Below are 16,273 nucleotides of genomic sequence, written 5' to 3'. Positions count from 1 at the left end.
TAAAAACCCAGAATGGGCTCTCCCCAGTTGTGATTTATTGATGTCAGTGCATGTGTGTTAGATTGGTTTCATGGGAACCTTTGTGGCAATTTTCCGGTAACTTTTGTCCCTTTTTGACTGCAACTTTTTGGTCGCTTTTGTCTTTTTTGCCACTTCAAACAAGTTTCTCCTGCCGTTTATCTTCTTTCTGCCTCTTTTTTAAAGATCCATTTTGCCAACATTTTCCCCATTTTTGCCACTTTTTGGGCCGCTTTTTTTTTTTCTTTTGTTTTTTTGCTAATTTAAAACAATTATTGCTGTTTTTTCCTTCTTTTTGACTAATTTTTGCCACTTTAAACCCATTTTGCCATTTTTAACAGATGCTCCTTTTTACCTATTTTGTCGTCTTTTTGCCTCCTTTTTCCTTATATGCCACTTTTTGAGCTACTTGTTGAGCAATTTTGCCCTCTGTTTATGTCCATTTTTGCCACCTTGGATCTATTTTTGCTACTTTTGACCTATTTTTACTGCTTTCTCCTCATTTTTGGCATTTTTAATCATTTACCACTTTTACCTATTCGGGCAGATGAGCTTGTGTCTTTTTAAGTGGGCTTTTTAACAACTAAACCACTGATTTGGTCATTTGCAATTTTCCCATGTTCATATTTTAATGCTTTGTTGTTGTTGATTTGTTGTCATTTTGATAAAACTGTTGTGAATCACTTTGTGAGCTTGTTCTATGAAAGTTGCTGTACAAATAAAATTTACTTGCTTGCTTACTTACTCTGAACCCATTTTTGCTTATTAATGAGGTTGCTCTGTTTTAGGAATGGAGATTTACATTTTTAAAAAGGTTGAATTGTACCCAGCAATAACATTCTTTTATATTGCTTTAATAACAGTGGTTTTTATTCAGGTTTAAAGTAAAATATGGTCATCATAGTGTAATTTTACAATGGAGCAGGATTTTGTTGACCTCTACGGGCGTCCAGTTTGGCTGGGTCCCAGAAAACTCTCCTCTTTATCCCCCTTATGGGCGGCCTTGGTCATTATCCATCTGTACCGTCAAGCCCCATCCAGTCAGGCTTGTGAGAAAAACAAAAACAGACACATGCACACACACAAACAGAACAAAGAACTGAAAACGAAACATTTGAAACACTTTAAGGAATTTTGTTTACAGTTCGTCTTAAAACAGGTGGATCCTGGGGCTATACCAGTTGAGAAGCACTATTCTAAAATTAGTTTTGAAATATCAGTTTATTAAATATCGTGCATTCCTAATTATTCGAATGAATGCGAAGATAACAGTCGTAGCTGTTAAACTTCATTTTGAAACCTGTGTGGTTTCCCTCAAATCAACCTTATGGATGTTTTCAACGTTCAGTATCTATGTTGAAAATCAATCCGGGCTGTGTGCCTCGCTCTTGTCCAGCAGGTGTCGCTGTTTGACCGCATCTCTCCGTGCTGTGTCCTCCAGAGGCGGACAGGGAGCTGCCTGCTCTCAGAGCTCACAGCCAGTCTGCGGCTTCTGTTCCCAACGAGCCGAGCTGCGCCCACCGACACAGCACCCTTTGGTGTCCCGGAACACAGTAAGTATTCCTCCTTCTATTAAATCTGTGTGTTCATAGTAAATGGACAGCTTTAGTGTGAATAGAGCGGCTGTGAAGTGGCGGTCAGCCCGGGATCATTTTCACAGGATCCCGATGTGTTGTTCCTAAAAATGAGGGCAAAACGTTTCTGCTGTGCCTGGAGCCAATCAGGCTAGTTAGCTAGCTGGATTACTCACTGGAAAGTTAAACACAACCATAATGAATCACTGCTGGCTCGTTGTGTTGGAGCTCTTTAATTTGCTGCGGGATTAAATGCACAAATATTTGTCATAAGGTAACGTTACACCCACTTACGGAGCAGCAGCACAGCTAGCTACAGGAGTTAGCCGAGGAGCTACATGTATTTTAGCTCTGTCATGCTTTTTGTGTTCTGACTTCAGAGGAAAATAAACGCTGCTTTTGAACAAAACTGTGTCAGGTAATAGTACAAGTTTTATCCTCCGCTACCGTACAGATAAAACAAATCAACTGCCGACTTAATATCGCATATTTAAGTACAATGATTATCCTTAATGGCATAACGTGAGGCTAATGTTGATCAAAAAGCCATCTGTCAATTGGCTAGCTTAGAGTTAAACACAATTGAAAGCAGCTTGTAGAACACTATTTCGAGCTAATTAGGCAGATTATTTTCATTAGGATGCAACCAGAGGTGTTGTTTTATTGTTTTTAATCTGTTATGATCTGTGTGAAGTGTTGAACCTTTAAATCTGCGACCATTCATTTATCTGACAGGACAGCTCAGACTCTTTCCAGGCACAGATCAGTCATAGCTCTGAGGATGCCAACATTTTTCATGCTTTATGATTGAATTAAATGTTAGAAGAAAAAGCAAATAAAAAATAAGAAGTATGGGATGTGAGGTGCTGTTCTTGACCGTAAAGTTATTTAGAAAAAAGATTCTGTTTTATATAGTCATATTGCACTAAAATATACTTTGTATGTTAATGATATTTGCAGAGTCACTATATTGTAGATATTTCATTTTGCAGCTGATACGAAAGATTTTTTTCTGCTGGAAAATTTAAAAGACCTTTTGTGGGGTGTTGGAAGACAGCTGGAGGCTCTCTAAACTTGGTTTGATACCGATATATTGTCTCTTAAATGCATGGTGCTTCTACTGCCAGTGGGCTCCCAGTCAAAACAATAACAAAGATGAAGTCAGGGTGGGAGGAACCATCAGTAAGTCCCTCCCCCCAGCCTTGATGTAAAGGCACTGAAATGTTAAAGTTTCTTCATCCAGTGAATGAAACAATGTTATATTACTGTATGAGTCACTGCACTGTGCTGCTATGATATCAATACTGAGGACAGCAAGTTATGAGGACTGTTGTTTACCTTCTAAATAACCCTAAGCATTCAATTACCCTGCTGACCTCCCTATTATGAGAACTTAGCAGTACTTGCACAGACATTAATGCCTCTAGGAAAGGGTTTGCAGAGTCACAAAGTAAGTTTCTGAAATATATTTTTGGAAAGAAAACATAGGTGACTAACAATGCCTGGTATAAATGATGCAAACAGTGGTGACACAATGTATAAAGTCGAATCAAGTGAAAATGTCATTTGCTGTCAGTTCAAATATAGACGATACTGGCAGATGGCTGTTGAACACTAGTCTAGTCCTGCTCAAGGTTTCCATGTGTTGAACATTTTCTTCCAGTCAATCAATCTTTGTTTGTTTGTGTAGTGCCAATTCATAACTGAAGTTATCTCATGGCACTCTGCAAAAAGGGCAGGTCAAGACTGTACCCTTGGATGAATTATAAGGACCCAACAATAATTGCCATGAGTTCATCTCTAGCATCATTTAGCATAGTTATAGTTGTGTGGTAAGCATCCCCTCTAACAGGCAAGGACCTGCAACAATAACTTTGCTAAATGCTGTTCAGTGTTGTGCTCATGGTGAAGTAATGGTTGATCCTTAAATTTGCATAACGTCAGGGAGTTCAGTCTAGACCTTTCCTCTTTGTAAAGTGTCTTAAGATAACATTTGTTATGAATTCAAACAAATAAAGTTGTAATTATTGATTGATAAAGCAACATAAAAGCAGCTTGCAGCAATTCCCAAAGCCAGATATATCCCATTCAACTATAACAATCCTCTGACTTTGAAAACGGTTGGAAGTATTTGAGATAATTAACAATAAAAACTGGACTACAAATATGCAGTAGCTATAGGTTAAGTCATTTTTAAAAACTATGTTGAAATGTTATCATGAAAACTCCACATATTGTACCTGTAATGTAAAGAAAAGTGTTGTGAAAAAATTATGAAGAAAATGGTGATTTGGAAAGATTTTTTGTGGCAAAATTGCTTGGTTTGGGATTGACCATTTATTTAAATGGGAACAAATCATTCTGTAGCAGCCCTGTATAAATAAATGTAAAGGAGGAGCGAGGGTCCTCTCCTATCATCTCCTTGCAGCAGTTTTGGTGATGTGTAGGAGTTTGCTTGCCAATATTGATCATTGAAAACAGGAAAGTTCCTAATAATGGATGCAAAGGACTTCTATTTTATCTGTGCTTAAATTTATGATCTCACAACAGACCTGCTTTGATGCTTTGATATTATTCTAGATAAAAACAACTGTTTGGATACCTCAGGGTTCCCACACTTTTTAGGCCAGGACCCCCAAAACAACAGTCCTGGAGACCGGGACCCTCACCGTACCTGAAGGCAGTTGAGGCGTAGTTGAACACAGCGTGCACATTCAAGAACAGTTGAGCGTTAGCTACATTTTAATGATTTTTTTTATATATTACTTTGATATCAGCACCAATCTCATCAAATAACCCTTTTTTATTTTAGATTCAATTAATTTTATGCAAAAATCTTTACAAAAATGCATAAATATACAATTTCAAATCATTTAAAAATATTTGTTGCATTTTGTAAGGCATGTTTCGTCCCCCTCTCAGTGCCTCGTGACCCCTTGGGGGTCTTGAACTCCAGTTTAGGAACCACTGGTCTAAGTCAATGAGTGTTGGGAATTCTCTTGCTATCAGTATCAAAAATTGCAGAAAAACTTCCACACACTTTCAAAACAGTTTTGTGGAGGAACATTGCGAATGTTCTGAAGGTGTAATGCCTCTGCTACACACGTGTCTTCTGAAAATATTTATTTTTTTAAAGTTTCTGTTTAATGCTATCATTCATTTAACTAACAGAATGTATTGCTTGAAAGCAGTATAGTACTACAAAGAGATGTTTATAATTCTGGTATCATGACAACTCTTCTTAGCTCAGTGACATCTCTATCTGAAAGCTCAGACATCTAAGCCCAATATTACTACCTGCGTATAATAATAGTGTGTGTGTATATGTGTGTATGAGGAGCAGACTGCAGGATGTGTTTGTGTCAGTATGAAGCAGAGAGAGTCCCAGTCTGATTTTTGAGGGTTTGGACTCAGAGACTGGGTTAAAAATGAAGCCAGGAATGTGTTTTGGTCCTGCCAAGCTCCTCCAGTGGGCCTCTGTACTGTACGAGAGCTGGAGGTCTTTATTTTACGGCTTTAAGCTTCTGATTCGGTTTAATTATCTTTCAGAATCCAAATAAACTGATAAAATATGCAGCAGCCAGATGTCAGGGGGAAGCAGGACACTTCTCGCAGAAGTTATTGTCCATTTTAACTGCTCTAACTCTATGACGGAGAGATCTATTGTTGTTATCACACTGTGATGTTATTTACTCAAGTAGTAGTAGTGAGATATGCATTTAATAGTTATTCAAGATAAGATAAGATTTACTTTATTGTTCAAGAGAAGATATTTTCTTTTGGCTGTGGTGCTGAGCTGCATTTGTAACAGTGTAACAGTACACTAAGACACACTTAGATTTATCCAGCTTCACAGGATTAATCAGAGGGGCTGTAGAAATGCTTGATATTTCTTTGGTAATGAGTCTGACTCTGTTTTTCTTGTCTTTCTCTCTTCAGGGGATTTGTCCCTGTCGGTTACAACCAACGTACCTGACAGGTGACCTGGACCTGCGGCTCTGCAGGGAACTTCAGCTACTTTTGACAGGAACATTGAGTCCACCACCATGTTTAATTTGATGAAGAAGGATAAGGAGAGAGAGGGGAGCAGGAAGGAGAAGAAGGACAAAAAGGAGAGGATGTCTGCGGCAGAGCTGCGCAGTCTGGAGGAGATGAGCATGCGCCGTGGCTTCTTCAACCTGAAGAGGGAGGCCAAGCGTGAGTCCAAGAACAAACTGGAGATCTCCAACCCCATACCCATCAAAGTGGCCAGCAGTAACGAACTCACCCTCACTGACATTGAATCAGACGGCTTGAGCAACCGCAGCAGCATGGTGCTGGATGACCAGCTGAGCGCTGCAAGCTCCACCGATGACCTGAAGGGGGAGGGCGGGGGAGGACAGGACGGACACCGCAGCTCTGTCCGAGACCGCGTGGCTCAGTTTGGGTCGATGGCCAAGCAAAACTCCGCACAGGTGGGTCAGATGATGAAACGCTTCTCTTTCTCCCAAAGGAGCAAAGAGGAGAGTCCTTCAGAGGGATCCACACCCTCAGGTCAGAACTCTGCCGCCCCTTCCCCTCAAGTAGAGAGCAAAGTCTTCAGCATGCTCCGCAAACACAGCCTGAAGCAGCAGGTGGCAGGAGCCCCGCCAACCAAAAAAGTTTGCATCCCTGAGTTGGTAGAGAAAACGTTTCCTGCAACAATGCAGCTGCCGGCTGTCGTCGCTCCAAGTGCGCCAGAAACACGAGAGCTGGAACTTCAACGCCGAAACACCGGAGACTTTGGATTCTCTCTGCGTCGCACCACCATGCTGGACCGCAGCCCTGACGGAGGCGTGTACAGACGTGTGGTCCACTTTGCAGAGCCTGGTGCTGGCACTAAGGACCTGGCACTGGGGCTGGTGCCAGGGGACCGGCTGGTGGAGATTAATGGGCGAAACGTGGAGAACAAGAGCCGGGATGAGATTGTGGAGATGATCCGCCAATCGGGCGACACGGTGAGGCTGAAGGTGCAGCCCATCCTGGAGCTGAGCGAGTTGAGTCACTGCTGGCTGAGGAACAGCGAGGGTCAGCGCAGGGATGCCAGACATGTAAGTTTACCTGAATACAAAAGTAAAGGGTCAAAGTTGCACTTTGTTTTTCACTTTTGAATCAAGTTTTACTTTCTTTCAATCTGAAATGTTTCAGTTTTCTTTCAAAATGTTGCAAAATCACAGGATCTAAGATGGTTTTGACACAGTTTATCTTAAATGTGAAAGGGATTCATAAGCCTCTTTTTAGACAACATATGTAAAAGTGCTGTTGGGATGTAGGAGTGTATTGTTGAGTGAACATTAATTTTTTTAGTCAGTAATTTGTCTTTTATTGGTGTAAAGAGTTGGATTATGGTGTTCATATAGAATCAGTGTCCTGTTGTTCGGTGTGCCGTGATAGAGGTCAACAGGAGAACTCTGAATAACCCACACACGTTTTCTCCGTCTCTTTCAAACATTATGCAACAAGTTCAGAGGGCTAATCTGCTCTGCAAACTATTGACATAATACTGATTGTGTGTGTGTATGTGGGCGTGTGTTAGAGTGTGCCTCTCTCTCTTTAGATTTTCTGAGCCTCCACACCTTCTCTTACTTTGACTTTTTTTAGTCAAATTCACATTTTGGTTATACACGGCTATATCAGAGTATTTTCAAGCTAAAGCACATTCTCTTTTAAATAAAGTGTTTCTCCTCTCTTTATTAGCTCTGCGAAAGCAGAGGACACAGGCAAGTGTGCAAAAGTACTTCACTATTTATGACCAGTATGAATGCTTTCATCAGTTACAGGTTCAGTTCTGGTTACTTTGTTTGGACTTTTTGGCAAGATGGTCCATTGAAACACCTACTCACAAAGGCGACGTAACAATGGAAGAATAAGCAACCCATTTTTTCCATTTTAAAAGAAATTCAGCTTGAAAAGAAAGTGTATTTTAATATTTTGTATCAGTTATTTTCTCCCTGAAAATGTGAAGTAACATTGATAGTAGTCCTACCATCAGTACTCAGAGTGTCACATTTCCTGCATTAACAGTACTGGAGCGTCCTCTGGTCGGCCTGCTTGGCAGCATCAGAGGCTTTGTTTGTTTGCCTCTATTGGCTCTGGTTCAAGGGTCCTTGTGACACAGTCAGACTGGGAAAGGGATTCTGCCCCCCCCCCACCCTTAACCGTCACGCTCAGGGAAACAGGGAGTGACTCTGTGTTGTCCTTTTTCCTCACAGACTTTAGAGAAATGTTCTTCTGAGTGGATGATAGTCTGACTTTGTTCATGTGAAGAGCTGCTGTAATGATTTCCATGGAGCAAACAGGAAGTTCACACCAGAGCAAGCTTTGTTTAAAAGTGCATGCAGCGTCAGGTCACACACACACATTTCCCTCCCTTTAACTTTGTGAGTCTATCTGTGCAGCTGATTTGTGTGCGTGTTAAACAGCAGGCCTGTCTGCAGCTCTTTGTGCGCTTTAATAGATATGACCAGCTGGACTGCTGGGTTGAATAAAACAAGCCAACAGGAGGGCCATCGTTCACTCCTGACAGAAGCATGAATGGGGGAACTGTACCTGATACATAGTCATCACAATACCAGAATTTTGATATTTTTTTCTTTCACAATATCAGTAAAATGTCAGTTTTCTTACCTGTTTGGATTCCCTGCAACAGAAATAGAAGAACTATTTTGGGTGATTTATTGTTTTTAATGACAAACAATGCAGGCAAATTCCTGCACATGCTCCTTCCTTGTTTTTTGAGACATGAAAGTCACTTTTGAATCTTTGAGACGCCAAAAAGGCTTGAGAAACATTGACCAGTATAAATGAACCAGTGCTGCTCTTTCTTCGCTCACGGTGGTTTGTAGTTGAAAATGTGACTGAAAATCTTGAACTTTTTAAAAGTGCCTGTGCTTGTAAATACCATCAGTCATTAAGATAATGAAAATTGGGCTGATTTAAGATTGTTGATGTTGAAAAGTATACAGATTTTAGCAACTTCTGGCCGACTTCATTTCAGCATACAGAAGACAGAAGCTTTCTTTTCTACATCCCATTAAAAAAAAAACATGAAGTGATTAAAATCTGATATAAAAACTTCTTTTTCTTTCTTTGGATCTTAAAGATCTTTGGATCTTGACCAAAATCCTTACAAATGTTTATATCTGCTGCTCTGAATCCAACCTGGTAATAATTTTTGTCCGAATAATTCAAGCATGTCACATGCACGTGTTATTTTCTACCTGAAACTTTATCCAGACAATGAGGGTTCTTCCTGAAGAATATTGGGTTTCTAATCTTTATTTATTTATAGATATGGGGAACATGTTTCCTGAAATTGGCATGATGCTATCAGTTACCAAAAGGATGTATGTCAGTATTGGAGCTGTTGTAACAACAACCATTAATATTTCTGTAGAAATTGTGTTACAGACTAAAGTGAAGTACAAATGCTGCCTAATACCTAGAGAGCACTTCGTGCTTTTTTAAGCAGAGGTCCTACTACATGATTTCTTTGTCAATAGTTGATGGTCACCATGTCAGATTAGGCGATCACAGGACCATAAATTTGTGCTGTGATTTGGCTGATACGGGGTGGTATGTGATCAATCATTGTAACTGATGAGATGCTGTTGGAAGGAAGAGTGGCTGGGCAAGACGACACCAGTGAGAAGACTGAACAAGCACACTTACTATACAATACTATATCCAGGGGTTTTTTCCTGGTGACCACCTCCAGCTCTCAAAGTTCTGACATCATAAAAATGTATTTTTTTTATTTATTTTATTTTTTATTTTTATTACATTGATTTGGCAGTGCTGTATCAGCAACAGAGCATCGGGAATCGCTGCTAAAACTCTGCATTTCTCACTCCTCTTAATGCTGTGTATGAAAGGTGTATGAAAGCGCGCTGTCCCTATATATGCACGCTCCCACGCCGGTTAGTTAGCATACATTTATATATCAGTAATATCCTTTAATTTAAATGAGTAAACCACAGTGTATCTTAGTAAGACTGAGTGTCAATCAGACGTATCATTGAACAGGAAATATGCAGCATCAGTATTGATGATAACCTTATTTAAAAGTCTTTGCACCCATAAACCCCGTTCAATAAGACAGAAAGTAGGAGAGAGACGTTCAGGTAAACAATGAGAAGCAACAGCTGAACTAACCAGTCACTAATTGTATGCATTTGTTAGAGATTTCTTATTTCCTCCAGGCAGAAACTGCAGTTGCAAAAAACTTTGCTGTTCCATTGCTTTTATTTATCAATAATATATAAGCAGAGAAGAATAAACAGAGTGTGAATCATTGTAGAATGCGAACGTACAACAAACCTTAAAATGTACATATTTAATCACTTTACAGGAACTTATATGTTTTTATTCCCTGTTATTTAGGGCTGCTTTCAGCTCTCTAAAGAGCAACTTGCAGGATAATTTTTTATTACACACTGATACTAAACTGTCTGATAACAGAAGTTGAATTGGTTAATGCTTTATTTTGAATCTTACACATTAGAAAAAGGCACCAATTTAGAAAAAGGGCTTGTTCTAAAAAACTACGTATACAAACATTGCATCATAATACATCGAGGCATATGAATACATATTTTCTACCTCTTCATTAACTAGACCAAGATTTATTCATATGAAGCATAACATTAATCAGCAGGCCTGTAACACAAAAAAGATCATATTTACAATCAGTAACCAATCTAACTGTGTTGTAAGTGTTGCTTTGTTACCAGCCATGAGATTGATAACTATTTTTTACTCATGAAGCAGCTTTTGATCATCTCATCTTCAGTCAGAAGCCCTACACTGCTCTGGAAAGACTCCTGTTGGAGCAACGGAAATTCACTTTGACAGTCAGGATTTGATGTGTTTGCTTGCTTTTTTCAAAATCCAAATTCAGTTACATAAAAGCAGTCTGAGAAAAAATACTGACTTGTATCTGTGTTTTGTCAAAGCACTGTCAAACTTGACTTTGATGGGAATTGCAGAAGTCATATTGCATATTGCTCGTTGCTGCCTGGATGCTGTAAGATCTGCCAGAAACACTCAGCCTGTTCAGGTGGTACTAAAAAGGGACTGTAGTTTGAATCAGGGCTGTAGCAATGAAACTCTTACCAAACATTTATTTACTTTATGATACAGCTGTGTGAGGACTTGTCTTTTTTATTTAACTGATTAAAACAGCAAATTCTTTAAAGGAAAATGATTATTTGACAGAGAAGATCTGGCTGTTCATGTAGCAGTGAGGGTTTAACGTGTTGAGTGGTTCAGTATTGTGCAAGTCCACCTAAAGCTTGTTCCAGGAGTCTTCAGCACAAACAAGAGCGCATTAAGATTTAATCAAGATTTGGAAGCAGACAGACAGGATGCACCTTTTCTTTTAGCACAGGCCAGAACAGACAGGATGTTCATAAATGGAAACCTCCACTGGAGATGTTATAAAACAATAGGTGTTTTTGGAACATACGTACTTTCTAGAAGTTCTTAGAACAGCAGAAGGACCCTGCTTAATTTTCTTGTGACCATGATACAACAAATTGACTGTATTAGAACAGTGTTGAGAGAACATTTTTTCCTCAGAGTCAAGATGATCCCCTTTTTCTTTTGGATCCTTATAGGTTCTTTGATGTCTAGATGATGAACATTTAAATGCACTTATAGACTTCCTCTTCAGTTTGGTAAATGTTTACAGTCTAACTTGCAACTTAAGGTATGGAAGTAGAGATGGAACAGGTCTAGATTTTCTCTAATTTGGAGAGAAGTTCTTAAAGAAAGATTTGGTACAAGCTTATGTGTTGTCATATATAGCTAATGGGTCTAGGACTTGCATTTGCTATGACTTCAGCATCTTTTGTTCCCCTGAAGTTTTTCATCAGACTACCAAAACCCCACTTAGTGTGATTAATCTGTCCACAGATTTAACATTAATGAATCTTTACGTACAGGTCTGGCTTTGAGAAGTGTTGGTTGCTGAATGTAGTAGTATATTTTTAGTCTGATAAGTTGTGTACCAACTAGGGCTGGGCAATTAATCGCAAATTAGATTAAATCACAATATGGCCAGCTACAATTTACAAATCGCAGAAGCTGCAAAATTTCTTAAACTTGAAATAATGTCAAAATAGCAGTTTAATACGTATGTTTTTTGCAGCAGCTTTAGAAGCCTAACCTCCACCCCAGCTGCCTCCTTTGTAGCTTAAAGCTTGTTGCATCCTCATATGCAGATTCATGCTACTATGGATTAATTGATTCTGAAATAATTTCATTTTTTTTCAACACACATTGTCATTCATATGTCCATCCATATGAGGGTGTCTAGCCATGTGCTACCCGGAAAGTCAAAGCAGCTGCTTGACTAACCCAGGTAGCATCTTTAAAGCAGAGCCTTCTCCACCAAGTAAAACTGTAGGCTATATCAATTTTGCAATAAAATGGTAAAATGCATGATGAGAGTTCCTAACTGAATTTAGGATATAAAAATGATTTATTGTTTGAATTTGTTGAAAATGCACAAGTTGAGTAATCTAATAATAACTGCATATTAAATCGTATTCGCAATATTGGGGGAAAGAAATCACAATTAGATTATTTTTGCAAATCGTTCAGCCCTAGTAATAACAGGTTTTGGTGTATGCAAGAGAGACGGTCTGTATGGCAGCACACAATCCACCATAGTGACATCCTAGCTCACGTAGGTGTTAATTGGACGACAGTTTGTCTCCGTAAACTGCATTAAAGTGCAGCTAACAGTCTGTTCTAGAGGGAACACGCTACCTGAACTTGTGCTGATTTTTATTGTTAGGTAAATGCTGATAGATTCATAGATTGGTCCTAACTCCTCAGATTTCAAACCAAACTAATACCACCTTTAAAAATAGACTTAACCAGTCACAAAAGAAACAACAGTAAAAAAAAATAAAAGAGCATGTTTAAACGAACACTGTGAAGAATTTACACAGCTTGAAGTTTTCCCTAAGCAGAGGCCTCAGGTCCAGGTCACTGAGTTGCTCCAGTAAAACCGGATGTGCAGCATTCAGCCCTGTATATGCAGACAGACTACAGCTGACTGGGACTGACTGTCCTTAAATTTCCTTCAGGCTTTACTCTGTAGGATGTCGGGGCTTGTGTCATGTGTTTGGCAGCAGGTTCAGGTATTTCCTTGGCATTAGAGCGGGTCGATTGCTTTTTACTATTTGCTTTATTTAATACTGAGTCTGAATGATAAAAGCACACAGTTTAAGTCTTCTTGGTTGCCTGTAAGAACCGTCTCTAATCTTCTGTATTCCTTTTACTTCAGTAGCGGTGCAGTTGAAGTTTGATCAATCTGATCTTCATTTAATCTTAATCAAATCCTTGCAGTAATCCAGCTGTAGTCGTAACACTTTGAAGCCCTCCCATCTTTTCTCTCCCTCTTTAGCTGTCGTGTCCACTGTGTGTACCCTCACTGGTGCCTGTTAACTTTGGCACAGTCGCTGTTGTTTCTGCCCATTCAGGAAGCAATTCTGACTTAACTTGCTTCCACTTTGATTCAGGCTATCTCAAACTTCTGTGCCTCTAACGATTTCCTCAGACATCCATAAATTACAGGTTTCAGACTTTACCTCATGGCATTTTGATAAGAAAGGATGGAAACATGGTATATGTCATTGCTCAGTTTTATCTATGCTCTCTTTCTGTGACTGTTAAACTGTGGTGATAAAACTGTAGGTTCAAGTTTGGCATTCCTGTTTATGACCAGTTGCAGAAAGTCTTCGCTTCAGCAGATGCTGATAACGGAAAAACTTTATGACAGAGCTACCTTGGATATCTACCTAATTACAGAAAGTTGTTATAACTTTTACATTAACTTTTGAATAAAACATGCTTAGACTGGTGTGTCTAAAATAATTCAAGTTAGTTGGGGAGAAGAAATGTAGTAGATTTGACTTGAAGATTGACATGACATCATGAGCCCACATATTGGCCCTGCCCCCTTGAAACCAAGCCAGGAAAGAGGTGAAAATTTTTCTAACAGTCCAAATTCAGAGTTTAGTCACATGTAGATCTCAGTGTTTTCACATGTTTTCAGCAAACATATTCCAACATATCTAGTGTGTTAAGACAAAAACTTTGGATTTCACTTTACAGGGTCTTTAACTTTTGTATTTGAGACAGAACATCCAAGTGTAATCACAGTATATGTTCTGTTTTCCCTTCAGTTCTCGTCTGTCTGTGTCTTCCATTGCACTAATAAGCCTAACTTTAAAAACAGCTGTCAGTAGTCATTCCTGCTTGCCAGGTACACATTGATCAGAGCTTGTTAGTCAGCCATCATGTCTGCTGTCATTTACATCAAACTAATATCATTGTCCTAGCCTGAGAACTACACAAATCTGTAACCATGTTTTATTTGCTGTGGTAGGTGTGATCTCTAAGGCACTTGGTAAACAACCAGTATGGCTGCTGTTGTTGCCTTCTGAATCACTGTTGTGTCAGCTTCACGCAAGCTTTAAGGCCAGAAATCAACAATTTGAGTTATCTCCTGAGTCTAACAGCCTGTAGGTTTAGCACATGTTTTTATTACTGTAAGTGATTGCAGTGTCCAGGCATGATCCAGATATAAAAAGTTTGGCAGCACTGCTTTCCTCCAAATTCAAGTCCACAATGATGATGATGATTTGTACATGAGCTGTTCAGATGAAATGTTCTTGTACTTCCTACAATAAAAACATACATGCTGTGTGAACAATAGCTCAGGAAGCTGGCATCCTCATTGTGCACATTTGTTTTCTAAACAGCACTCATAATAAGCCTATTAGTGAGGATAATGCACAATATGGAAATGCTTAAAGCAGACTTGTCAGCTTGTTAATCTGTTGGAGACTTTTGCTCTAAAACTTGCAGAAGGAATTCTGATGGAAGAGGCCGGGGGGCGGGGGCTGGAGCGTGAGAGACAGAGAGAGGAGGTTAAAGTAGAAGAAGCCATCTTCACTTGTCTTAACAGGCTGACTGGAAACATGGGGAAGCAGGCCTCTCCCTTTAGGTCACACTGTGGTATTTCTGGAACCTTCTTTGGAACAAATAGGCCACTTCCTCACCCTTTCTCCTGGGATTCCTTATGGGAGGACGGACATTTCTGAGGCTGAGAGGGAAGGGAACTTAATGTCTGGGGGGGTGTTTGATAAAGAAGATTGTTGTTGTAAATATTACATCTAAGTTAAGTGGCTGCATTGCATTCTTCCAGTATTATTCATTGATTAAGAACTGAAACATAAGAAGTTACATCTAAGCTGTAAAACTTACAACCCTGTGAGGCTTTGTCTTCACTATGAATATCAGTGGTAGAGATGTAACAGTATTAAAATAAAGTTACTCTGATGACCACTCAACAGTCACAGAGTCACTCTGATGACCACTCAACAGTCAGTTACTATGATGACCTCAACAGTTACTGCTGTAACTTTGTCTTTTTTTCCACTACTACAACTTTTCAACCAGTCAATTGAATAAACTTCTGCTTTTTTTATTATTATTATTTTTTTAATTTTCAGAGCATTGCAGTACATATATCAATACATTCAATGTCTGTATTCATTGCTGAACATTTTGGTTACAGAACAGTCTTAACAAGATTGATCCATGCAGCAAAACCTCAATACTCCTCTTTTTTCTCTTTTTTTTCCTCTTTTCAGAACAGGGATGTATGAAACCAAAATGTGAAGGAAAAATAAATGAATACATAAAAAAAGAGAAAGGGAAACAGTTAGAAATTCAACACTTTTCCAGGGAGATATTCTGGGAGTTTTAAGACATTGCTATTCAGTCAGAAAGAGCAGACTTACTGTTGTTTTCTTTATCCATTGATATGTACACCCTGTGTGTTTTTTTTTTTTTATCAATCCAAAGTGTTCCTATTATTTTTTTGTCTTTTCCATGAAGGAGACCCATTTTGCCCACATCTCTGTAAATGAATCCATTTGTAAATTAAGTGAATAGGTATTTTTTTTCTGCTTATGTTTTTATATATTTTTATGATTTATTTTATTGTTCTACAACCATTATGTTTTCTTGATATTGGTCCATTTCAAAAAGTGTGTTCAAAAATGAACACTATAAAGAGACTGCTTAGGTATACTGTATTTTTGTTTACAAAGTCCCTTAATATATATTTTTATATTGCAGTTTATTTTAGTTAGACTTCTGCTCTTTGCTTTGTGTTACGTTGCTGCTCTAAGTGCCTTGAATTGCCCCCCAGGAGACAAATAAAGTTATGTTAATTGGAATTGAATTACAGATTGGTTTAGGAGACAAGTGCACAGAGCATGATCAGTGCTGTACATATAGAGTTAATCCTCAACTGCAGATCTAGGAATAGTTGAGTTCCTTCCAGTATTTTTAAGCCTCTCAGTCAAACACATTTCCTTTGGCCCTTTCATTGTGTCATAATGTTAACCACTGTGCGGTGTTGACGCTCACATCCTCTTGTTTTGTGCCTCTAGTCTAAGACAGGAAAGGAAGTCGGAAACAGTCAAAAAGTCAGAGGAAATCTCAGCAGAATGTGACCACATGTTCAAGACTCATTTAGGACAAATTAATGTCTCTGTTTACCATCTAGAAAAATCTAAACCTAGACCTCTTTTACAGGCATGGTATTTTATGAAATCAATATCTAACTTATTTTCGGT

General features: G+C 38.9%; 1 protein-coding gene across 5 annotated transcripts in view; it reads left to right on the top strand.

The window, feature by feature from the left end:
• The first annotated feature begins 1,456 nt into the window (after positions 1-1,456).
• Positions 1,457-16,273, top strand: part of myo18ab (myosin XVIIIAb) — a 202,117-nt gene continuing 187,300 nt past the window's right edge. For 4 of the 5 annotated variants that reach the window (XM_041804133.1, XM_041804172.1, XM_041804122.1 and 1 more), the window contains exons 1-2: positions 1,457-1,571; positions 5,532-6,661. In XM_041804133.1, coding sequence (XP_041660067.1) covers positions 5,639-6,661 — 1,023 coding nt within the window. In that variant the 5' untranslated portion in view covers positions 1,457-1,571; positions 5,532-5,638. Of the gene's footprint in view, positions 1,572-5,531; positions 6,662-16,273 lie in introns of those variants that run through there. The other variant, XM_041804075.1, reaches the window with a different exon arrangement.

The sequence above is a fragment of the Cheilinus undulatus genome, linkage group 2 (genome assembly GCF_018320785.1).
Source record: "Cheilinus undulatus linkage group 2, ASM1832078v1, whole genome shotgun sequence".
NCBI lineage: Eukaryota > Metazoa > Chordata > Actinopteri > Labriformes > Labridae > Cheilinus > Cheilinus undulatus.
This window is presented reverse-complemented; position numbering and strand designations above follow the sequence as displayed.